Source organism: Eptatretus burgeri, chromosome 10 (assembly GCF_056783735.1).
Source record: "Eptatretus burgeri isolate ZD-2024b chromosome 10, Ebu_testis_v1, whole genome shotgun sequence".
In the NCBI taxonomy this organism is placed as follows: Eukaryota; Metazoa; Chordata; class Myxini; order Myxiniformes; family Myxinidae; genus Eptatretus; species Eptatretus burgeri.
This window is the reverse complement of record NC_140970.1, coordinates 51036131-51063179: the sequence shown is the minus strand read 5'-3', so window position 1 is coordinate 51063179 and position 27049 is coordinate 51036131. Positions and strand designations below refer to the sequence as shown.

At 43.2% G+C, this 27049-nt stretch overlaps 1 protein-coding gene across 11 annotated transcripts in view; it reads left to right on the top strand.

Moving 5' to 3' along the window:
• Positions 1 to 27049, top strand: part of HUWE1 (HECT, UBA and WWE domain containing E3 ubiquitin protein ligase 1) — a 428879-nt gene that overhangs the window by 375083 nt on the left and 26747 nt on the right. For 9 of the 11 annotated variants that reach the window (XM_085898280.1, XM_085898284.1, XM_085898278.1 and 6 more), the window contains 5 exons: positions 658 to 814; positions 1037 to 1172; positions 14252 to 14454; positions 14663 to 14781; positions 23715 to 23811. In XM_085898280.1, the coding sequence (XP_085754406.1) occupies positions 658 to 814; positions 1037 to 1172; positions 14252 to 14454; positions 14663 to 14781; positions 23715 to 23811 (712 nt within the window). The remainder of the gene's footprint in view (positions 1 to 657; positions 815 to 1036; positions 1173 to 14251; positions 14455 to 14662; positions 14782 to 23714; positions 23812 to 27049) is intronic. The other 2 variants (XM_085898286.1, XM_085898281.1) reach the window with 1 other exon arrangement.

Below are 27049 nucleotides of genomic sequence, written 5' to 3'. Positions count from 1 at the left end.
GCCGTGGTTTAAACACCCAAAATACGGTACACTGTATAACTTGGGGGGGGGGGGGTGGTGTGCCTTGCCGTGCCGTCCATGCTCACAATTTATTCTGAAGGATTCCTACTCTTAGAATAATAAAAATGGTACCATTGGAAAGATAACAATCGATTGACATGGAACAAACATGAGTGTCAGTTTAATCACAAAAAGGCTGTCTGTCCGGAAAGGAAGAAACAGCACCCTGAGCTTTAATCTCGAAGTTGCAATGGTATGACAGCATAAAGCTTTATGGACATGGGTGGAGCACAAAAATATATTTTGCAATACTTCATGAAGCAACACAAAAATATATAAGGTACACAGAAGGAGGACACAAACTCCAACTACCACGACATTAACAAGAACTACTATGTCTTTTAAAAGATCCGTTTTTTGTGTGCTTCACTTCATTTTACGTCTTCATTGAAACTCACAGATAGACATGCAATGTATTTGTGAAGTACAACATCCTGTCTTTGGATTAAACCAGTCAGCAAAGCGACGGGTAGGCACACCTTGTGTAAGCAATTTCTGCATTTTATTTTATTTTATCTTCATCAACATCTGCAATGCCTTCTGCATTTGCATCACCTATTCTTCATTCTTTTTTTTTTAATTTTCTTCACCACTCAGGTGCTCACGTCACACTCGTGTTCAGAGGAGAGCTTAGAGGATGCAGCCAATCTGCTTCTGCAGCTTTCCCGTGGCGAGCACGCAACACGCGACACCGTCTTACGGTTGCTATTGAATGGTGCACGGCAGCTTGGCCAAACTGTATGTCAACAGATCGGTATGTGTGGTATTGCAGTCGTTTCTGGCTCATGTGGTTTATGTGCTTTCTTCATTTATTTACTTTTCTTACTCATCTGTCAACTTAGTCAAATATCAGTATGTCTGTAGCCATTTGCATTTTTTGGCAAAAGTCCAGTCCATTGCATATATATGTTTTTTTTGCACCAACCACAGTTATCCTCTGTTCATCGGTAATATTATGGAGTTTCTTCCCTGGCAGGGATGCTTCTCGCAGAACTAAGGGAGTACAACTTGGAGCAAGCCAAGAAAGGAATGGATGATAGCCCTGCGGCTGACCTGTCTGGTTCAGATGAGCACCTGCATGGGGCTAAAGTGCGTGGACACATGGTCAGTAGGTAAGTACTCAAGCTTGGCTCAGCCTATTTGTAAATTGGCACTGTGTGGAAGTTGTGCCTTTGTTTTACTCTAACATGAAATGTAAAACAACAAATATACTCCAGAGCTAAATGGACAAGGTTCTGAATAAGAATCTTGTGTTTGAACATCTCTTTAACTGCCAACCAATGGGGAAGAAATTTTTTGAGAGATTACAAAGAAATATACAAGAAAGGGTATATGGAAGAAAATTGTGTTCAGAAAAATTTCAGTGAGGTCCATCTTTCTTTATTATTATTATTATTATTATTATTATTATTATTGTTATTATTTTCTTGTAATTATTTTCTTGTATTCAATGTTGAGACTCGTATAAGAGCGAACACACAATGTATAACAAAGGGAGCAAGAGTCGAGAGGGATGGGAGAGGGAAACGCAAAACAATGGGGAACAGAGACATCAGGAGATCTGGAAGGGAGAAGGATGGTGTGGGGTACATGGGGTTAAACAAGATGGTACTACAGGGAATTTGAAGGAGATGGGTTTGGGTTGGATTAACGGGTGAAGAAAAGATCACGGTTTTGGATGGGGGAAGATAAGCGATGGTGGTGAACAGCTGTTTTGAAAACCTGGAGGGAAGCATAGGATTGAAGAGAGTGTGGGAGTTTGTTCCAAAGGCAGAAAAAAGAGGAATGAAAGGGTGAAGGTGAGAAGTGATTATTGACTTTTGTAGTTTTACCAGAAGTGGGTTGTTGGCAGATATTGAGTGCCCTGCGGAAATATGGGGGGGGGGCATATCTCGGACAGAGCAGGAGGGCGAAGTCGGAGTGGAGACTGCAGAAGACATAAAGTCCACCGATCTGCCTGCGATGAGAGTGAGAAACCCAAAGATTCAGCCTCATCACAGGAGATAATAATGATCCGAAATGCCTTGGTTTCCACAGCTAGAAACCAAGAAAGGTGAGAGGCAGGAGCACCAGCCCATAGGGGAGAGCAGTACTCCATCAGGCTGTGGAGGAAAGCTGTGTATGTGGTGGAGCTTAGGTGTGCCAAGGAAGGTCTTTGCACGATGGAGGATGCCCAGTCGGCGACTGGCTTTCGAGGCTAGTTTGGAAATGTCTTTCCTGGGAAAGATCATGACAGATAGTGAGACCCAAAAGCTTGAATGAAAGGACTTCTTCAAGAGGATTGTTGAGAAAGTAGATGGGGGGCGGGGATTCCAGACAATCCTTTTGGAGAGACACAGTGAGAGAGTGAGATTTGTCAGGATCGAAAGACAAGTTCCAAGTATTGGACCAGCTTGTGATTTTATCCAGATCTGCAGAGTGAAGAAGCTGCTGCTTAACGATCTGAGGAATGACATAGTACGGCAGAGGGTAGAGTCATCAGCAAAGAGATTTAGAGGATTTTCCAGAGAGTCGGAGAGGCCATTGATGAAAACCAGAAAATGAACAGGGCCCAGAACGCTGCCTTGAGGAACTCCAGCCTTGACCGGAAGAGGGGATGAGAGAATTCCTTTAAGGGCCACATGTTGTCTGTGACAGGAGAGGAAGTTTGCCAGCCATAGTGGAGATTGCCTTGGATACCATAAGAAGAGAGTTTGTGAGCAGGGTGGGTACCAGACTGTATCGAAAGCACTCACTATGTCTTGGGAGATGGCTCTGATCTCATTTCTGGCATTGAGAACCTCCATCCATTGTTCGGAAAGCAGAAGCAGCATGTCCAGGGTATATCTAGCTTTCACTCTTGCATCCCAACATCATCCATTCCTACATACACCATCTCCAGAATCCATAACATGGTTACTAATTACTTCTAAGAAAATCAGAAGCATCCACACAGCCAGCGACCATTTTTTTTTTAAATGGTAGGTTAGGGAGACTAACACATCAGTACGGTGAGGGCAAAGAAGGTTGAGAAGGGGTGGTGGGGGGGGGGGTGCGGAGGGGAAGGTATAAAACAGACCGACGTAGATTGGAGTGGACAAGTCGCCTCAAAACCTATCTTTTTGTTGAGGTTTTGTTTGTTTTTCTTTTTCTTCCTTCATCTCATGCTCATGTATCATGTGGGATCTTATATCTACATCACATGCAGGGCAAAGACATCAGTGGACATAAATTACTTTTGCATGAATTTTAAGGACATGGAGTTAATGTGTGTCTGTATCTCTGTCTGTGGTGTATTATAAAACAGATTTCCCATGTGCTTTACTACACTGCAAATTAACCACTCAAAATGTATATTTTACAATGCACATTTGTGCACACAATGGATTGAACATCTCAAAATGACATTACTTTGTTAAAATGTAATACCATGTGGCTGCTTGTTAAGTTGGTGATCACATAAAACAAGTTTATTTCATGTTTTACCAAACTGTGGCATAAAGAGCATTTTCTCTGAGTCTTGGAGGTCTGTGGTTCGAACCCCGGCCTCGTCAAACCAAAAACTTTTAAATATGTACATGCTGCTTTCTTGCTTGACTGTCAGCATTTGAAAAGGATAGAGTATGGCCAAACACCATATTGTGGTGACCATAGCATAGGCTTTGATGGGCCTAATTGCCGCCTCCTGCATTGAAGTTCCTTGATATAGCCATGCTTTAAATAAAAATAAAATAAAATGGAGGGGGGGGGTATTGTAATTGGCTGTATCTGTCTGGCATGCTGTCTCCTCCTAAACGATTGTGCAGAAATTCATCAAACTTGGTAGTTATGATCACCACATGGCAAGGAGGTGCAAGAGCAGTATCAACTTTGCTCCATCCCCTGGGGCCATATTGGGTCATTCCCTGGTGGAACTTTTTGCCATCTTTCAACTTTGCTTTATATGGGAACCGTGGAGATTTGCGATGGCGCGCCATCAACTTCGGTCTCGTATTTTGTTTTGTATAGTTGGCCGGCCAAGACTATCTCCAGGGTCTAAAAATTAGTCCCGTATGCATTTCTTGTTAAAAGTGATTATGCATGTCCGAAAGTAAGATGAGAGGGTGAAGCTTCAGACTATGCCCCATACCATCTCGAACTTTGACCTTTGAGATCAAAGGTCAAGGTCAAATGCCAAATTCCTCATTTTTTGGTTATCGTGAATTTAGTTTCAGCATTGCCACATCTATATGCCTGTGTTTGAATTATTTGCCTCGGCTACTGTCCTTTAGTCTCAGCAATAAATTTAGACTCGAGATTTACTTGAAAACATGAAAGGCCGCAATTGTAAAATGGCCATTTTCTCGAATTTCTGAAGATGGACGCATGTAATCTTCGCACGTGAGTTCTCAACTCGTAAGATGAACTCATGTGAGATCAAGACGTATAAGAGAGTTGGCACATAAGAGAATGTTTGAAATATAATTTTCTCACCCATATAGCTGTAGTTAGTGGTCGTCATTATTAACCTCCGCCATCTTCGAAGATGGATGGAGGTTACTGTTTTCACCCCTTTCTGTTTGTTTGTTTGTTTGTTTGTTTGTGAACAGTATTACGGAAAACCTCCTCGACGGATTTCGACGAAACTTGGTGGGGGAATTAGGTATGGTCCAAGGATCATGCCATTAGATTTTGGACTTGGTCCAAAATCCAATATGGCCGCTATGGCGGCCATTTTGAAAAAATATTTGAATTTTTTTTTGTTTGCATTTCTACATGTTTTAAGTGATTTCCAACCCACCGCCCCCCCCCCAAAAAAAAATTGTTAGAGAAAAAAACATTTTCGCAACTTTTTTTTCAACAAAATTTCGATTTTTTTTTTTTTTTTGCATTTCTACATGTTATAAGTGATTTCCAACAAAAAAACATGCCAAAATTATAATTGCGGCTGATTTTGGAACTTCAGGTGGATATACCCACGTAAAATCAATTTCTGTCTCAAGGAATCTAGTTATGACGAATGAATTGAGTATGTAAAAGTTAAAAGTAAATGGGAAAGTTGCAAACTATAACTCTGTGAGCACTGTTGACGTCAAATTGAATGAATAGGATATCAGGTTCACTTGAGTGACCTAGCAGTATTGGCGGCGGAGGTTTTGCACTCTACCGAGTGCTCCCCCTTTAGTTACAGTTGACAGCGTCACACCCGCATGCTGGGATACAGTTCTGGCGAGACTTGCTGCACTTACATGCACTCGTTCGACACTTGCTTTTACACGCACAAGTGACTAGTTCAGTTCAAGAAGCTGCAATGGCAGGGAGTCACATCCACACGATCTCAAGTCCAGAGTCTGTTAGCTTCCAGCCACCCGTCTCTTCTGGAGCTTCAACCGCTATCCAAGGTTTATCAGCCTGGTACCAGATTTTCACCTGATGATTTGACCTGATATGATGGACCTCGAATGCGTCGAAAGTTGGTGGTAGCTTTTCGAAATCCCGGAGACCTTTTTCGAACATCTGGGATTTGGCAGAGAGTAGATCGTCAGTGTTGTCCACTCCATACAAATGGCACAGGAACTTTTCAGCCTCGTCAGTGGATCCATCACGCCCAATATTTGCCAGTAGCTCCGGCTGTTCCACGTACACTTTCCAGCAGCTCCGTTTCCCGTATCCGTAGAACGAAGACGTCACATCACATCCGGTAAAGGCATGAAATCCGAGCAGATTGTTCCTGACAGGACGCGATAGCTTTTGTACAATTGGTGCAATTTGGTAGTAGACACGTTTTTTGCTAGTCCCACTTTTCATCCACAGATCAATGTTTGCATCACCGAAGAAATGGATGAGGAGTAATAATACATCTGTTTCCTTGCTCTCCATGACCACTCTCTTGTATTTCTCCCTGAAGGTATGTGCTGCATGTGCGACCATGCACGTATCGGCCTCTTCATGGTTCGCGGCCAAATCAGTAATTTGGCCACGTGTAGTTGACTTTGACATCTCCGGTTCAGCAAAACCTCCCCCTACAATCAGCTCGCAAGACTGTGGGTAATTCCGATCAGTCGAAATGAGGTACTCAGCGACGAATTTAGCGTGGTCAGCTTTGTTCTGGTCCAGGGCTATGAATCTGTCCCATACCTCTGGCAGTGGTACGTCTCCTCGATCAATGATTTTTCGGATTGGTCGCTTCTTCTGCCCACGCTTTGATCTAGTTGCCGATTTTATTGACCCTGTTCCGATGTACCGATCGAAGACGATGTCGATGCGAGTGAATGACTGGTGAAATAGCTTTACAATATACTCGTGATATGTACGACCAAGGTCAGCAAACGTGCGATAATGAGACGGCTTCCCCATCGCTTGGATCATGGCGTGACCATCGATGATGAGAGCTGACGTCTCTTGCAGGGATGGAATATTCGCTGGTGTTTCGATATCCTCGTCATTTGTCAGGACATGAAGCATATCAGCCTTGTTTGTCTGATTCATCTGTCCCTTTCTCTTGACTAACGACGATGGAAGCGACGAAAGTTCGTGCTGAAGAATCCTGGACATATCGACACATCGTCCAGCTCTGGTTGCATTGAACAACCTCTGTATGAGTTTTGCGTCTGCCTTGACGAATTTCTTCTCGGCTGTTGAGGTCAGAGCTGTGCTTTTGTAGAGATGAGCAAAGGATTTGGAATTGATTCTCGACAGTGTATCGAAGAAACCCGTCTCTCGAGTTACCAGCCTCTCATCCACAAAACTTTGTAACCTTCGAAGACCTCGCTCATCGGCTGACAACAGGGAAGTTTGTATTCCCATCGTGGCGAGATCGTTTGTTGTCAAAGATACAAGTGTAGGTTCCTGCGATTCCTCCACCAGGTCTGGTGATTGTGCCGGTGGGAGTGTATCCGCTGCTTGGAAAATACGGAATCGCTCAAACGGGTCCATCAGATTTTGAACATTGCCTTCATCATGCCTTAGACATCCAGGCATAGCCTCCTTTCTCGTAGATATCGCCTCCTCTACGATGTCGTCATCGATCAGTTTTAGGAGCCGTTTGGTATCTCGGGCAATTTTTGAGCGCTCACACCACGTCAAGCAGAATCGATCTCTTGCAGTATCATTCCTGGTGATTCCGATTATGCCATTCAATATCTTACACATGCGGTTGATCCATTCTGTAGCTTGATCGACTGGCACAGAGCTGAACGGACGTTTGCTGCGTTGTACCACAAAGTTCCCGGCGAGAAATGCACTGTATACATCAGGCACTGTATTCTCCAACATTTTCATGTCGGAGAGATACACCGGTCCCCATCTCGCTTAATTTGTGTGGTCATACGCACATAGCCACGGTAACATCTGTGCGAACGATTTTAGGTGCGCCTGCCAATCTCCCTCTCTATTTGCACGGATGAATTCTAAAAGTGTGCTGACCATTTTGATGTAATTCGTCCAGAATTCAAAATTGGGATCAGTTGCGCGGCATCGGTCAAATTCATCCAATTTCATCAATACGTCTGATCTTTCGATGGTTTGTGTCAAAGCACATGGCATGGCTCAGTGCATCGGATTTGCAGAGACGACTATCTGCACTGCGACATTTGTTCCTAACTTCGTCAGCGCATGTCTTGATAGCCTCGATCGAAGCGATTGTTGAGATATCATGACTTTGCTCGAGCCACTCCATTAATTTGGTCCATCGGATGCGACACAATGCTTCGTACGTACAAATATGTCCATATACTCCACGGTCGTATGCTTTTCCACCAAGAACGCTTGGTATCGTATTCGGAGCGAATAATCCCGCCTCGATCCAGATATCCTCCAGCCCTGCGCTCTCATAATGCTGTCCAATAGTTTTGAGGTAATTGAAGAGAATGTGGAGGTGACCAAGGAGGCATATAACATTGCTGTATTTGGCGGGATCGTTCCATACGAGTTCTTTCATCCGACTGTAGAGAGGTTGGTCAGCAAAAATGACCATGTGTGTCTGTCCCACCTTTTCACTGATATTCATGAACTTTGTCATCACAGTTGTCATTGTGTCATCATGGTCTGCCGGTGCCTTCAGAATTGGGAGCATACCTACATTGGTGACAGGTGGGGTCCCGTTCGTCGCCAGACTGTTAAATGTCGCCCATGGTGGCACAGATTGTGACTCACCACCATGTAATATTCTTGATAATGTCCATGCCAAGTCGTTGGACTTGCTGTTATTTGCATTGCCAGACTCTTGGAACCACGACTCTACGTTGATGGCGGCACCATCAGGAAAAGTGGGGGATGGACGAATACCAGAACGAGGTTTCGCATATTCTAATATGTGCATCTTGCCGATTCGTTCCTGGCTGAGATATTTAGTACGACCGATATGCCGAAGTTCATCTCTGTGATAAACAGTTCCGTCATCTTGCTGCGACACTGCCATCTCTGTATAATGTGTCGTGTTGTTGCCATCAATTGTTTCCTCAAGTACGTCAATCTTGTCACATGAACTGAGGACCACCCCTGAGGTCTCGGATGGGCGGATTACCTCGGGGATAAAGACTCCGTCGTTTGCATCGGCCCTGTCGAGAATATCATTTGCGATGGACGTGTCAATGCGCCAGATTGTGTCGATGCTGATTCAGTGACCACTTGCTTGCAATAGATCCACCAAGGCCTCGGATCGCATCATTTGATGTACTGTCATCCCTAATCCAATGTGTTTGGGTGTCAGCTTGCACCCCTGGGAAAGGCGAAAGATGATGTCCTGTGCGATATCACTGACGAAGCGGTTGAGCTCTGCACATGTATCATCAGCTTCAGTATTATCCTCGATCGCATCGGCGAAAAGGACTCCGAGAAATATGTGCAACGATTGGGGGATGATCTCATTCACATGGTCTTGGTCGATTCCTCGCCATCCTAATTCATAACCAGGGCGGCTATTGAGATCGTTGCGCATTTGGAGAGCAGAATGTACTATTTCCTGCAGTGGCTTGCTGGCCATCATCGAAAAGTCATTACCATCATCAGAATCTTCCGAGTCTTCATCCCTGTGCATTCCTGACAGGGATGTTGAAATGACACATTCATTCCTTTCACTGGGATACAAGAGCAACGAGGCTGTACGGTTGAGGGGTCTAATGAAGCCAACTCTACTCCTGAGTCTCTTCGACACCGCGTCAGTGAAGGTTTTCCTTCGTGACAAATAGCTCTGAGGTATTTCCTGTCCTATCGCTTCCAAACCTCCCCCATATCATATACATATCCACGTGAAAGCCCGTCATTCAGAATGTTACATAGGGTCGTCAGCACCTTGTCCAACATCCAGTCTTTGTTTCTCTGCTTCTCTCTCAAATTTGATCAAGCATGAGAGATGATATTTGCCTTCAGCAGCAATCAGATCTACTGTTCCTGCCAGAGGAATCCGCAGCGCCGTGTCTACGTTAGAAAGTTCCAGTATCTTACGGGATAAATGCATTGTCCGGATATCATGCAATTCAGTTTGACTCTTGCAAACTTTCTTACCCGGTTTTCCCTTCCTTTCGTCTTGGCAAAATATACATTTTGCCCAGTCTACTTTTTCATGTTTTCCACGCGATGACCGTGCTTCCAAATCCATGCTGTCCCCGCCACCGCCAGTTGCAGCTCCTTCGCACAGTGGTTTAGATCTGAGACGCTTCAATCGACTTTCAGCCATGAAATCACAGTAACACGAGCTGTGCCACATCAACGGCGATTCCCGTATTGAAATATCGTTCAGCGAGGACCGTGATCACCCTATTCTTACCATTGTCCAATGCTTGGCGTGTTACTTCCTTGCACTTTTTTGATTTCAAACAGAACAGACATGTGGACGCGAGTTCTGGCTCTTTTTTGCGTTTTTGCGAACCTATCATTCCTATAGCCTTCATTTCATCCATTGCCCCGAATTTAACAATGCAATTGTCGTAGATTTCACACAAAATGAAAGCAAAACAACGCAAAGGACGTGTTGAAAGCTCAACTGTTCAGCGCCATGTTGCACACACTGGCTACTTCCTCCGCAAGAGCGATTAGTGGACTGAGTGGAGCACCGTGGGCGTGGCCACGGCACGCACGAGGGACGCTTCTATTTCGTGATTTTTTTTGAGAAAATCGATTTGGTTGCGCTTGGTATGGGGCAAATTCTCAACAACAGAGATATTTTCTACCTTTTGGCACCCCATACCAGTTTTTAACATGAAATGCCTGCGGGGTGTCACGATAGGTTAGGTTGGCCGGCCGTCTAGTAGCCATATTTATAATAGCCTTGGGCAACAAGTGAAGATTCAGGTGACCCTCCTATAAATGCGGGGGATGTGTTCCCGCGAAACGCCATGTTATCTGAAAGCGTGTTATAGAGACAATATTTAACATGTAAAAATGGGGGTTGTATTCCAAATGGGGAAGATTTCAACCTTTTTAAGGTTGAAGACCAATGTAAAAACTTCAAAAATGTTGCAACAATGCATTAATAAAACGTATAACAAATATAAACATTAAAATGAATTACTTTTTAATAAATGTTGTCATGATTGTGGTGGGATACAGTACATATTGCTTGGGGCAGGCTGTCCAGTTGAGGATGGAGGCTTTTTCATGTGGGAGTTTTTAGAAGAACTTCATGATGGAGACTTGAGTGGCTGCCTTCATTTTCTGTTTGTTGACCTCCTTGTAACATTTCAGGACATTCTCCATCTCCCTCCACACCTTGGAGTTCTCATGCAGTCAGGATCGTGTTCATCAAAGATGGCCATAGCTTCATCGACCAATTTGAAACCTTTAGCCATGACCTTCGTCACGAGAGTTTTTACAGGCACAACCTCCTTAGGACTTGATTCTAATTCCTATCTGATGCGCCCCTCCTCCAGAGCCAGAACATCTTCATTGCTCAGCTCCTTCCTGTGTGAGAGAAACAAATCCTCAACATCATCTTTGTTGACCTCCTCAAATCCCACTTGCAGGGCCAGATCTACATTCTGTTAACTTGCTTCGCTGATGTCAGCCTGCATGAAACCTCTGAACTCAATCACTGCCTCAGGCCAGAGTTGATGGAGATGAAAGTGCAGCTGGGCATGCGTTTCCAATAAAGTCCAGTTTCATCGAGGTTAAACACCTGGCTTGGCGTGTAACCTCCATCTGCAATCACTGATTTCAAGACAGCTGGAAATTGTTTGAAAGCAGCAGCTTCCCCATTCAACTTGAAATTGTGGAATGCATGGCGACTCCTGCCTGGCTCGCAAAATGGTCGTGGCAGTTCTCGATTTCCGCCCAGAGTCAGCACATCAAAGGAGATTCTTTATTCACATATGTGGAGGAAGAAAACACAGAATTGGATTCAATGAACTTCATTGACAGGAGCTCTGAAGTAATCCCTCTTATACAGGAACAAGGATGGGTGGAGAGAAAAGATGGGTGAAACACAGGATAGAAGAAAACAATTGCCACAGCTTGAACTTTCCCATAGATATTGAATTAAATGAAGCTGAGTGTGGCTAGTCCCCATAGAAGAAGAGAAAGGGATCCCACAGAAACGGGACCGGAGGAGAATATATCGGGTGGTCAGGCAAGTGAGGCCTGGAGCTGACCTAAGTTCAACCAATCAGAATAGAGCACAAACAACGATCAAGGTTCCAAAAAGGAGTAATAAAGTTGGATCCATACAGCTGCTGAGAAATTGCAAAGGGAATTGGTGACTGTTTTCACTCTGGCATGTTTCCCAGACAGTCTCAGCCTTGCTTAACATAAACAATCATTCGTGCAGGCTAACTGCGTGCACGAGCTACTAGACATTGCAGATTGACAGAAGTAAAATGAATTTGTAGTTTATCAGGCAACAAATTATATGTTATATGATGTATTGATATTGTTGCGGATCCAGGGTGGGGGGGTTTCGCACCCGACTCTTGATAGCCGAACGTTACAGATTTGGCGCCACCCTCACCACCGCCGTCTCGGGGGTTATAACGCCGGCTGGCTCGGCATAGGCCTCGGGTCACACGTCTTTATCGCGATACCAACGTACCCCTGGACCTTACCAGTTGGGGAAATAGACCCCGGTTACAGACTGGTTTGTCAGATGCCGAGCGTTTTCTGCCAGTCTGTAACAATTTTGGTTTTATATACCAATCGAACGGATCTATTCCTGTGTCATAAGAGGCGACCAGGGTTGCGCCAGGAAGGGCATCCGGCGTAAAACATGTGCCAAATCATTATGCGGATCATATGGATGATCCGCTGTGGCGACCCCTAACGGGAGCAGCCCAAAGAAGAAGAAGAAGAAGAAGATACCAATCGAACGGATCGTTCCTCGACGCGACGCAAATTATTCCATAGCGGCAACTTCATACGAATCAGCCGGATTTATTGGGGAACATCGGGGAACACAACACAAGCAAAATATTCACGACAATGTTTTAATTAATCTATAACCCGTTCTTAACTAGGGATATACGTGTTTCGAAGGGGTCCCTACCGAGATAAGCCTTAAATGTCATGCAGACAAGACAGAGTACTTGGTGATGTTTCATGGACGAGAGGAAAGTGTCGAAAGCACGAATGTCGCTCGTAACAAGTCGATGTCCACGGATTCGAGCCCCAAGCTCGAGCACGCTGTGTGGCAAAATGGCGCTCGCCCTTCTTCTCCCGGCACCGCTTGCACACGCAGCCTCAGCGCGTTCTGACCCAGCGTAAGGTCGACAGCACAAGACCGTCAGGTAGATGATGGGTTTCAGCTGGTTTCTCACAAGGTCCAGCACACAAGTCCAGGCCTGGCCTGTTCACCAAAGGCCAAATCGAGGTGCCGGGCTCCGGCAGGCTGGGTCCATGGGATTCCAAGACGTCGTCGAGCCGTGAGGTGAGTAGGGGCAGTCAGAGGCTCCGTTGTTAGACGCAGGTTGAACCTGTCGATCACCTCCTCTCGAAGCCGACTCCAGACTCACACAGCAGCCAGGTCCTCTCGAAGCAGATTGCCGCCTAAACCTCAGGTTCAGTTTTCTCTCCCGGCAGAATCACCACTGGCTTTTCTTCTTTCTGCTTTCCTCGAAGCCCGACTGCTCAACTCCGTCCTCTCAGTTTCTTACCACTATTTCTTTTCGGGGCGCGCCCCTTTTTCGAAGCTGACAAACTCCTCCCCCCAGCTCCACCTCCCTCTCCAGGCCGCTCCCCCTCAGCCGACTGGGCGGGGCCTATCGTCCGGAGAGGGGAAGGAAGAAGAGGAAGCTCTCGGTACACCACCACTGCACGAACAATAAACAGCCTCTTAAACCTCCCGACACACATGTAACATCCATTTTACTGAACAGCATAGCTAAACATGCATTTAATGAGGGATCTGCGCTAATCCTATATTTAGTAGCATGCTAATGGCCATTTCCGTAACAATATGTTTAATCGATATAATTAAGATTGAGCGTCCATGCTCATTCAGCGTCTCCAAGTCATAGGGTTCAATTACTTTCACAGATGCATGTTAAATCAATACCAAGCACATTATTTAATAAGCACAGGAATATGAGAAGACATGGGTAATTACATTTCCTATGGATTCTCTTTTAGCCATGATATGAGTTCTAATCATACAAGTTATATCAACATGAGGTCAAGTAATATTTAGTGGATAATGAGATGATAGTTCTTATGCCTATATTCAATCAGATTGATTACAAAATTACTAAAAGAGGAAATCCACCTCTATGGCGCGAACGACTCGCCGAGGGCAGCGGGGCGTGGCAAAAGCGTTCACTCGAAGTTAACAATTCGCTCAAAATGACATAGTGCTGTTGTTGAATTAACGCGTTTTTGTGACGGCACAGATTTATCAGAACATGTGTTGTATGAGCGTTACACGTACTATATTTGTCAAGGAGCTGAAGCAATCTCTTTTGGGAGCTTCCTTTTTATTGATTTTTTTACTGTTGACCTATCAGTGCACTTTCATGAGGAATGTCTTTGTTTACATCATTTGGGTTCTTTGTTTTTAACCAGAACGAGGGACTCGTTAATTGAACACTGTGAGCTTACACCTTGTAGCGGTCAAATGACATGGAAATTGCCAAATATCAACCTTCCAATTGGAACACCTTTCAAAAGATTAATATACTTGAATACAATCAATATACTTGTTTTGTGAGTAATGTTCTTGTCCACATCAAGTTTGTCCATTTTTGTGAGACCTTAACAAAATTAAGGTTCTTTATGGACTGGGTGGTAAATGTGGCCTTACTTTTACTCCCAGGTTTGATCTCTCAGAAAATGTAGTGATTGTGGCTTCCAACAAGCGTTCTATAGCTGCCCGTGAGCTCCAACTGCCCTCTATGTCGCTGCTTACATCCAAGACCTCGAGCCAGAAGTTTTTCTTGCGCGTTCTTCAGGTCATCATTCAGCTTCGGGATGCAGCCCGGCGAGCTAACAAGAAAGCCAAGCCGGCGGCAAGGCAGGGTAAGTAGGTGTAATTTGCTCATTTTTATTACATTACAACCTTGTGCTTCATCACTGCTCTCAGTCATGCTGTTTGCTGATGTGATATATCTTTTGGCGGTTCAGTTGGATCTTGAAAAATAATTACGGAAACATTCTTGTTTTTAGGTTACCAGCTTCTGTACCACTCAAATGTAACCACGACACTGTTTACCCTGATCCACCATAGGTTCTGGAACAGCGGCGTGCAGCATCCAGGCAGCAGTGCGGCAACTTGAGGCAGAAGCCGACGCCATAATGCAGCTCGTAAGGGAAGGGAGAAGGCAGCTGCAGCAGCCAGCGCTTGGCGTGAGGCCTGGGGGATGAGGGTGATATTGAGGCAACAGAAGTGTTATGGGGCACTAGGCTTGCTGAAAACTGACCTCACCAAGACAGGGTTCATTGCTCCCTCACTTGCCCATCCCACCTCCCTTGTGTCCTGTTCCAAAGCTATGTCACCAAGGAATGGTGATGGACTTCAGTGGTGGATGACGTTTAGATCTGTTTGTCATTGCATTTGCTCCCGCAAAAAGAGACCATCAAACTGGGATGGGTGTCAGGGAGGGGGTGTTATCACCTGAGCCAGAGTGACATTTGTCCTCAAATAGCAAATTGGTCCTTTGGCTATAAAGGATTGAGGACATGTGTGATGGCATTCCAGAAATAGGAAATAGCTGAGAAAATTAACTCTACCTTCCCAAGTTCAGTCAATTTTTGCTGTCTTTAACCATCATACCTTCTGCCTTCCCTGTTGTACAATGTTTATTTCAAATTTTCACTTCCCCACCTCCACTTTTTTTCCATTTCTTAACCCCTGTCATTTCCTTCACCCACATTTTCTTCCAGTTCCTCAGTCGCAAAACCTCATCGTGTGTGGTTTTTCTTCTTCCTCTCCAAATCCCATAATCACTTGTGTATAAGCTGCACTTATTCCCTCAGAAATATCTGATCAAAATTTGGGGTGCCAGTTATCCACCAACTAAAGTGAAAGCTCCAGTTCTTCAGATTTCTCGCACCTACAGGACCAACTTTTGCTGCTGGGTGCCGCCATCTTAAAATGCAGTGCATTGTGGGATATTTTGTGTGACTGAACGTATATATTTTTCCTTCTGAATAACAATTATCTCGATCAAATAATTAGAATGGTTTGGTTATAATGCATTAGTTTCCTTTTAAAACCTTTTATCTAAATTTTTTTCAATGTACACTGCCATGGCAGTAAAATAACCTAGGTAATTATCACGTGCTTTACAGCACAATAGACTGCTTGAAAATTACCGTAAGCTAATGACTCACGAAAGACTTGGAAAGGTACAAACGAGCTCTTACTGTGAAAATATGATCATTTTACAGATCACTCAGTGAGAGCTGTGAGGTACATTCATCATGCCACATTGTTCATCTGTGTTTCATCCAAGTTGGAAGTCACCTGTTAAGCTGAATTAAACACCATCGAAAATGGCTCTCTCCATCGATTGACCATACACTGCTTTTCAAGTTCACTAAATTTCCAGTGCTGGGCCTGGGCTGGAGTTAACTTTTGAAGTGTGCGTGATACAAAAACTGGTATTTTCCCGAGAATTTTATGTGACAAGTGCGCTTCGTATTATACACGAGCCATTATGGTAATCACAGCTTCTGTGATGTTAAGGTCAGGATTTTGAGGGGACCATTGTAACAGTTGTCGAGTTCCTGATTCTGCATTTCTTTGTAAATATGTTTTAACAACATGTACAGTGTTTTTTGGATTGTTGCCGTGTTGGAAAGCAAAGTTTCCAATTGGCCACCTTCCTGATGTGATTCCACAGTGGATTAGAATCTGCTTGTATTTGTCAGCATTCATTGGTCTTTAAATTCTCACAAAATCACCAACACAAACAGCAACAAATTGATCCCCAAACCTGAATTGAGCCTCCACCATGCTTCACAGGAGGCTTGTAGACACATATCCTTAAACTTCTCACCAACCCTCCTTCTGACATCTTGCCTTATCTTTGTTCCAAAAATTTTAAACTTTGACTTGTCACTCCAAAGTACCATTCCCACTAATTAGTGTCATAACTCTGATGTTCTTGGGCATAATTCAATCTTTTGGCTTTGTTACATCAATGCAGAAAGGGCCTTAAGACAGCAACTCGACAATGAAGACCACTTGTGTGAAAGCGCAATTAAATCCAGAAGTAAATACTGACTTCATTGGATATTTCAATATATTTTATCGTAACATCTACCAATGTTTTCCTTTTCACATGTTGTCCTAATAGATCGGTCTGTCCTTGTAGCTCCATTTGAAAACTCCAAGGCTTGAAGTGGTCTTCCCAAACGATTTTGTGCCTTCTGAAATAAAAATTTGTCATGAGTTTGACCAGTCAATATCGTGAAGCCACTTCATTGCTCATGCTAACTCTCTCTTTGGATATGTATCCATATTTGGGATCTGAAAAAAAGCTTTCACTGCACTTTCTTCTGTCATTGACACAGCCGTATGCGTGACACTACAGCATCATTCCTTTTGTACTGGCGCCATGTCACATTCTCATGACATCCGACTGTCGCAATAATCCATTGATGCAGAACAGTGTACTGCATATGAATTTGCAATTTATCAATATGAATGTGTGTGCGTGCATGCGCACGCGCGCTTCCCCCATAACTCCAACACCATAAAACCGAGCAGCCTGAAACTTTATATGCATACCAAGAAAACTCCAAGGAAGTACATGACTGAAAATTGGGTGTTTGGGTTAATTAAAGCACCCCTTTTGAAGATAATTAACGGTCTCATTCAATTGTATCCTTCATCAGGCGATCCTCGGCCACCTCGCTCTCTGGCTTCTTAAGGCGTTTACTGGGTAACCTCGCTGGGGTCTGAAGCCGCCATGTTTTTTGGCATGCTCAACCATGCCTCGACTTTGAACAGGCCGCAACGATTTCTTCACGATCGTCCCCTCCCCCACTTTCCTCACTCATATTGAATGCCTGTTCTTCATTATAGCTATGAATTACTGTATACATCGCTTTTGTAAGTGCTATAGTTTTCAAATTAGGAGTATGGAGTTATTTCATGCATTATATGATACAATTTTCCATGATCTACTCTCATGGACTAATTAAGGTATATCATCGAAATATTATTTTGGTTTTGAGGATCGGATATTGTCTGGACTAAATAAGTATCGAAATCTGTTGTGAAATCTGATAATTTAGAGAAATAACGAGTCTTATTACAAAGCCGATATACCGATTCACTTTAAGCAAGCAAGGTTATGTTCCATTCTTTTCCATGGATCAACAAGAAAATGTGAAATTTCAAAGCATTAAACTTTTCTTTTTCTCCTATGTGGAGGATTATATTGAGTAAACAAAAAAATTCAGAATGTGCCAAAATTTAATAGCTTCATTGAGCTATATGATTTAATCCATTCACTGCAACACCTTGTGCCCTGTCCCCCAGAGGGACTGTATCCATATTGTCTGCCAGATCTGTGTCTATATTTTCAGAGGTTTCACAAGGTGCTGTCCAGGGAATCAAAGCAAATCTGGTTTAAAAAAAAACCAACGTTTTAAAAAAGTTATAAGACTTGCGTGGACCCTGAACCGATGTACCATGTGACACGTGCACAGCCGAACAGGAAACATGGCAGATTTTCTGAAATGTTTATTTCATGGTCGATTGAACTTTGTGATGTTTCCAGGGTTGTTCTGCATTAAGCGGCAACTCTTTTGTGGATAGTCATTTTATTTGATTAACTGCTCCATGCATGGTGAAGACCGGCTTTAAAGTTCAAGGGATCCTTTATGGAATGCAGCGACAGCCTGGCCAACCGTTCCTTATCAACCTTTGAATTGGAGTTCTTGCATGAGTGCTGAAGCCACTTGCCGAGCACCCATTGTTGATAGAGGAACCGCGCTCCGTAATTCTAAGCGAATCGTTAACTCACTGCAGACTCTTTTGCCATGCCACATCATTCAGAGAGAGTGGTTCGTGCTCCGTCGCCCTTACCGAGTGGTTCGTGCTCCGTCGCCCCTACCGAGTGGTTCGTGCTCCGTCGCCCCTACCGAGTGGTTCGTGCTCCGTCGCCCCTACCGAGTGGTTCGTGCTCCGTCGCCCCTACCGAGTGGTTCGTGCTCCGTGGCCCCTACCGAGTGGTTCGTGCTCCGTCGCCCCTACCGAGTGGTTCGTGCTCCGTCGCCCCTACCGAGTGGTTCGTGCTCCGTCGCCCCGACCGAGTGGTTCGTGCTCCGTCGCCCCGACCGAGTGGTTCGTGCTCCGTCGCCCAGACCGAGTGGTTCGTGCTCCGTCGCCCCGACCGAGTGGTTCGTGCTCCGTCGCCCCGACCGAGTGGTTCGTGCTCCGTCGCCCCGACCGAGTGGTTCGTGCTCCGTCGCCCCGACCGAGTGGTTCGTGCTCCGTCGCCCCGACCGAGTGGTTCGTGCTCCGTCGCCCCGACCGAGTGGTTCGTGCTCCGTCGCCCCGACCGAGTGGTTCGTGCTCCGTCGCCCCGACCGAGTGGTGAAACAAGACCAGATTTCCGAGCCGTTTCCCATATTTACGGTTCTTCTAAATTTCCGAGCCAAGTTGTTTTTTTTCCCACCCATCACACGCAGCTGTTTATAAAGAATAATGTTTGTGAACATATCCCTGAAATGTCGATATAAATGCGATGTCGTTTTTTGGTGATAGCTCCTCAAGGTTTGTGTGTTGTGTACAGTAAGTACTGGAGTTCGTAATCACACCGACTCCAACCTGCCGATTACCCAAAAATTGCTTACATAGTCCGAGTGTGTGTGCGTGCATGTGCGTGTTCATAAAGCATAACATATTCTCTCTGCTAACTCCCCTACCCCCATCTCTTTATCTTTCTCTTTCTCTCTGTGTCCGTCCGTCTCTGTCTCTGTCTCTGTCTCTGGACATATCCGGACGGTGGTTATGTCCGGGCAGGAGTCTGCCTCCAGATCGTGTTTATCGTATGCCCAGTAGAAAATGGATTTATGACATTATTTTGTTTCCGTCTTCACTGCTATTCAACACAGAATCATTTTGATGAAACAGTATGAATCGTAATTAATGCTCCACTGCACGTCTGCCTTCCCTTCCTCACAATGCCTTCCCTTCACCTCACAATGTCTTCCCCAGACTTTCTGACAATGGATAAGTCTGCTTGACCCCGTGTGTGTGTGTGTGTGTGTGTGTGTGTGTGTGTGTGTGTGTGTGTGTGTGTGTGTGTGTGTTTGTGTGTGTGTGTGTGCGTGCGTGCGTGTGCGTGCGTGCGTGCGTGCGTGCGTGCGCGCGCGCGTGCGTGTGTGCGTGCGTGCACGCGTTGTTGTGCAAGTTCAGTACTTGATTAAAAAAAAAAAAATATATATATATATATATATATATATATATATATATTTCTAAAGGAACTTATCTTTAAGTGTTGCTCATCTGTTTTGCTGAGTTATTGTCCTTCTAATACTTTTTCTTTCTCCAAAGTGTCGGGTATCATAATGCTTCCTTATTGTTGCTTGAATGGCACCTCTGAAAATGGCTGTTTTGTGGGATATTTCTCTGAGAATTCCCTTCTTGGTGTAAAACTATTATTTTATTTTGAGTCTTGGCGAGTTTGATATGTTGGGCACGGTGTGGGGTTTTTTTACTTGCAAGAGAGAAATTACTTTGGGCACATTATATCTGTAAAAACAGTCTGGAGAAGTCAACCGTGCTGGAATGGGTGAAAGAAGACGCAGATCTTGTATATGCTAAATGGATGGGGTAAACGCTGCAATCAAGCCATCTCCACCAGGGCTACGTGAAGCAGTGTTGGATAGGGGTGTTTGTATAAATCTGTTAATGAATGCCACTAGAAGTCGGCCATGACTTGACTGAACCAGATAACTCGAATATTATGTAATATGTACAGGGTGTTTCAAAAAGAGTGATGTAACTTTAAATGTTTATTTTCAAAGAAACAAACCTCAGGAACGTGAACCAAACATTTATTGAAAGCTTATGACATGGTATTTTCTATCACTGATTGCTTTTGCAGTAAGTCACTTAGAGTTGGTGAGAGCCCAAGGTCTGAAATTGGCATTTTCGCAAAATCCTTGTAATTGACATTCTCGATGTAAGCCCCTCCACGGTTCAGACAGGCATTGATCCTGACTCCAAAGTTCTGTCCAACATTCCTATAGGTCTCTTGTGGCACTGCCTGGAGGTAGTCTGACACCTCCTGCTTCAGATCATCCAGTGTGGCAGGGTGGTTGGTATCCATCCTGTCACTGAGCCAATTGCCCATATCAAGACTCCTTAGGACTGCCCACTGCAGAATCTCACATGGTGTCGATGTTGGCTTGGCTCTTGGTTACTGATGCTGGCCTGCCACTGTTGCTCTTGCTCTGGTTGTGCACTGTACCTTTGTGCTCAAAATGTTTTACAATATGTTGAATAGCACAATTTGTGGGTCCATCACGTGTTCTGAGGTCGTATTCCCGGCAGAACCTCCAGCGGGTGTCTACATATGATTTAATCTCATACCACAGAGCCACCACTTTTGCCTTCTGCTTCACTGTCAATGGCTTAGTTGAGCTATGGAGCTAGAAATCCCAGGGAACAAATACCACGATAACACCACCAAGCCCTGAAAAGGAAAAACGGTATAGGTCAAAAACAAAGAAATGGTTGGAAGTCAAAGGTGTATCAATCTTTTTGAAACACTATATATATATATATATGCATGTAAATGTATATATATATATGTATATATATATATATATATATATATATATATATATATATATATATATATGTATGTATGTAAATGTGTATATATATATATATATATATATATATGCATGTAAATGTATATATATATATGTATATATACAGTATTTCGTCAACTTACGACCAATGCGACTTTCGACTGATCGACTTTACGACCACTTTACAACTACGACGACCTTATGACCAGACTGCTCCGCGTCTCCGCCCACTCAGACTGCTCTGTTTCCGCCCCAGCGCCTGCCATTGCAAGCGTGTTAGCGTGGTCTCAGTAAAAATTTTACTTCAAACCCCCAAGATGTCTACCAAGAGGAAATTATCTTCCACTTCTCAACCTGCCAAGAAGGAAAGAAAGGCCATTGATCTCGCCACGAAATTGCAGGTGATCAAACAGTACGAAGGAGGAAAGAAAGTGAATGCGATCTCACGTGATCTTAAGTTATCACACTCTACTGTGTCGACGATTTTGAAAGATAAAGAAAGGATTTGTGAAGCTGTGAAAGGTTCTGCACCTATGCGATCGACAGTTATAACGACGCAATGGACTGGGCCCATCCACGAAATGGAGAAATTGCTGCATGTTAGGATGGAAGATCAGATCCAAAAACGGACACCTTTAAGCCTTTTTACTGTGCAGATGAAGGCCAGAAGTCTATTTCATTAATTAGCCAAATTATTTCGGAAACCGCGCCAGCTCTGCGGACGCTGCGTGCGAGATCTGTTCCGTGTTTTGCAAACCGCCCAAGCGCGGACGATTGCATGATGGGAAGCCGGTGTTGAAACGATCCGTTTTTTGTATTTGTTTATGTTTTGTATTTTACTAATTTAGAATGTTTTGTAACGACTGTAAAATATTTTCCATTTTTGTATGTTTTTGCAAATATGAAACCAATTGTACTGAAGTATGCAGTGTTTGACTTAAACCTGTCGGACGTAAAAACGTTATTCATTAACAATAAAAATGGTTTTTATAACCATGGTTATAACAATAATGAACAAAGAAAATGTTAGTAAAATATGACTTGTAGATGATTATTATATCATTATACAGTATAATATACATCCGGTAATTTTTGCATAGGCCTATGCACTAAAAATAAAGGTTGGCCGACTTACGACCAAATCGACTTACGACTGGTCGGTCGGAACCGATCGCGGTCATACGTCAACGGCTTACTGCATATATATATATATATATATATATATATATATATATATATATATATATATATATATATATATATATATATATATATATATATATATATATGTTTATATATATATATATATATATGTTTATATATGTATATATGTATGTATATATATATATATATATATACACATACACACACACACCAAAGGTCCAATCAAGTCTCATCGGTAATTGGAGGGAACAACAAATCGGCTCTCACCTGATTAGTTATACCCAGCTGCAGCGAGGACTACCATTAGTTACCTCTTTGCCCTTCTAGCCAAGAAAGCTGCATAAAGCCACCAAGAAAAGATACACAACACGTTCAAACTGAAATGAGCATAGTTTTATTGTTGGAGATATATTTCGAGGATTTTTTTTTTTGAGTTTTACAAAAGATTGGCTGGACTGCATAATACTTTAATTTTTTCCATTGTCAACTATTTTTTCCTTTCTTTTTTTCAGTAAGGTTTCAGAGTAAATGTTTATGTTTTTTGTTTTCAGCTCACCCCCTACTTTTGAAAATGCCCTCAATCATTTCCTGAATCCTCACAATCTGGATCATTTTGATGAGTAATATTATTTCAGCTCTCCTTATTCAAAACCGGTAGCCCTGTTTGGCTCCTTTTGTCGTACGAATTTGGATTAGTTAGTTGCTTTTCATTTGTGAGTTGGCATGTTGTTCATGTCATCAATTTGGAAGCAATTCAACCTGTTACACAGAGGAGGTGCAAAGGAAGCATTGTGATAGCATTGTAAGATTCTCACAAAAAAACCTATGCCCGATAATCCTCTCTCTGTTTTTATCCCCCGCCGCGTGGCGGAAGGGGGATATTGTTGTCACCCGGGTCGTCCGGCTGGCTGGCTGGGCATCAACATTTATAGCTGTGAGTGCAATAACTCATAAACTGTTCGCCATATCGATTTGAAATTTTGGGTCACACATGTACCACCTGAAAAGGAAGAACCCTATTGATTTTGGGCGTGGCCGGATCCAAGATGGCCAAGTGGGGTGGCCATCTTGAAAAAAATGTTTTTTGTAATAAATGGAAAACCACTTATCTGATTTCAATTATTTTTGGTTACTACGTTCCTCACCCCTGGGGAACTTTTTCGAGATGATGACCAAATGGTGTCTTGTTTCCAATTCACCTCCCTCATTATCTGGAATATGTATGACATTTTTCATTCAATGGTGGGGGATTCCCCATCTCTGATGGTATATTTATTTTATTATTATTATTCCTGATGCATTCTGCTTTATTGGTGACTACATTCTGTTTTGTGCAGGGAGAGTCTGCACAGAGTGAGAGTACCACGAGGCAAGATGAATCTCCAATGGAGGTGGACCAACCATCACCAGCCTCCCAAGATGCTCAACCACAAGGTTTCTTCACTTGGTTTTTGAAATACACATGCATTCTTGTTTTCACATACTTTACTGCTGTTTCCCATGACAGTGTTGGGGACTTCTGATATTGTTTGATCAATAAATTTATAAATAAGCTTGGCAGTATTCCAATTTTCATGGTAAATGTGGATAATGCTTTCAATTTGTACTCAGACAGACAATTATTTTTCCATTTTTATTTGGCCAAATTTATAGAAAGGGGACATAAAGAAGTGATGGTTAAAAACGTCTTATAGTTCCATTAATGGGTGAAAATTGCAATAAATGAAGCAGGTGCTTTATATGTGCAAACAGCCCACTTTTGGGCAGAGCATTCAGTGTACAATGCTTGCATGGTTTTGAAGTTGAGAAAGAGCATTAGACCACGGCCTGTGTGACCATATTTGGCTCAAAAATATTTTTGGTGAGTCAGGTTGAGGAATTACCTCAATTTTGTATACGATTATAGCTGATTTGTTGCTGAATCCGAAATGACTTGTTGGCACTCATACAAATGTCGCATTTTCTGCCCAGGTTGAATGGAAATGGTATTTGGGTTGAGAAAACATGTTTTTGGCTTTTTTTGCCATGTTCGTGAGATTGCGACTGTCACTGCAGTTATAACTCGAAGTGCACTCTTCGATGTCGCGACGTCGCCAGATATCTCTCCACCCACATTATTACATCATCATACATACTTCTACCAAGTTTTATTTAAATTCCTGAACTCAGATTCAAAATATTAAATAATTCTGGTTGCCAGATCATGCCTCCGATCAGGTTGAAATTTAAAACATATATTCCCCATGAATACTAGATCATAATTCTGCAGTTTCACATCTATTGATGAAGCAATTCAACAGAAAGAATTATTTTTAAGATTTTCGTTCAATCCATTATGGTTGCCAGACCTCTTAATTATTTGTGAACACCCTGGTATCTCCAAGGCTTGCGGAACATGTAGGTCGTTTCCCCTTGATCTGTCAAGCTGGTCTGGAGAAGATTTTTTAAGGTTTATTCTTCAAAAAAATCATACCTGCCAAACCATGTGACCGATTATGTCATAGGTGAAGATCATAATCATCATTTCCCCCCCCCAACCCCCACCCCCCAATGCAAGTTAGCCTGAGATCACCCTCAAAAATTCATACTCGGATAAAGTGTTCGATGTTTTTTGTAGTTAAAAAGTCATAACAAAGCCACCAGACGTCATCAAAAAGTCACACTTGTTTCCTATGGGGGAGTCATTGACACATGCCAAGTTTCAATTTTTCCTATGGAGTGGTTTTGGAGATGCAGAGGTCCAAAGTTTTCCCTTTTTTCCAACATGGCTGCCGCACCATTATGACTCATGACATCATAATTATCATAAAAATTCTACATGAGTAGTTGCACCTATGTTGAAAATTTTGTGTCAATCCGATAAGCGATTGTAGAGAAAATTAGCATGGACGGACATGCGGACGGAAGGACAACCCAAAAACATAATGCTTCCGGTGACTTTGTCAGCGGAGGCATAAAAAAAATTCAGGATCTCATAGGCATCCTTATTAAATCCTCAGAAAATGAATTCCGAACTTCAGGTCAAAAGTGATGGAAGAGGGTGGATATCAATAAGAGTGTTAGGTTTTCTGAATTTCTGCCATTTTTGGAGGTGCCATTTCGTGAATTCAACTCGTATGATGATGAAATTCCAGCAGATTTTCAACATCACGACTGAGTCCTTGTAGAAAAAATACCAGATGCTTAGGTCGATGACCTATTTAACTGGGCGTACTGAAAGTGAGTCATCAGTACAATACGGCTTGTTTCTCGCAATAGAGGGTGAATGTGTAGTGCATCGTTATTGGAGCCCAGGATGTGTGACTATCGTTCACACCACCTCCAAGAATGAAAACAGTGTTCTCATCATTTCCCATCACTCTTCAGGGCATCATGTTGTGGATTATTGGTACTCGGGGGAAGGATGTGCGGTGTTCATCATGAGTCCACTGTGGCCAAACAGGAGGGGACAAAAAAATGCACCAAGTTGTAGCTATATGGCATTATACACAGATACTTTATTCCAAAAACATACGTGTCAATATACACAGTTGTCATATCACAAAACTCAAGGATTCATAATTGGTAAGATGGGTACAGTATTATTATACTGTACTACAAGGAAATACAAGGAAATCAGACACAGGTGGAGGCCATTCAGCCCATCATGCCTGCATGACAGCAACACCACACATTATTTTATCAACACAAGATCCAAAGAAGAAAATGCAAATATTTGTTTTTTTTAAGTGTTTTTACTTTTATTTTTTTTAAAGTTTTTGTATTTATTTTTTTCTCCTCAGGGGAGGGGGCATGGGCTTGGTGAAAAACCACACATCATCAATCGCACAACACCCCTTGATGAGACCCCCACCAACAGCACTCCGTACACATGCACACAATCACCCATCAATACTCAAGCTACCTAAAAGTCCTCTCAACATCTCCATACCCCTCCATCTCCATAACTTACAGGAACCTATATACTTCCAATTTAAACTTATGTACTGTTTCTGCTGCCACTACCTTTCCAGGGAGGCCATTCCATGCATTAACTACTCTGAGTGAAAGTCCCCTGCCTTGTTACCGTCTTAACTCTCCTCTTCTTAACTCTCAGGCTCTGGCCCCTGGTCCTATCACTGTCTACACTGTTGAATAATTCATCTGCACTTATTTTATCGATACCTTTCATTATCTTAAACATCTCTGTCATATCTCCTCATAACCACCTCCTTTCTAGTGTATAAAGCCCTGTCTCCTTCAGCCGCTCCTCATAGCTGAGTCGAGCTTGGCCCGGAATCAATATAGTAGCCCTGCGCTGAACTCTCTGTAGCATCCATGTCCTTCCTGAGTTGTGGTGGCCAAAACTGTGCACAATATTCTAGATGTGGCCTCACTAAATTCCTGTACAATGTTAACACCACCTCTTTTGATTTATAAATGATCCCCCTCCAAATACAACCTAAAACCCCATTTCCTTTTCCTCCAGCTGCCTGGCATTGTGCTGCCTGCTTACCTCCCATATCTATTACCACCCCCAGATCTTTTTGTGTGACACGCTTCATAATTACCCCTTCCATCATGTAATCTCTATTTTCATTGTTCTTTCCCATCCCCAACACCTTGCACTTGCTCAGGTTAAATTCCATCTGCCAATCTTTTGCCCAATCTAAGCAAGTATCAATGCTCTTCT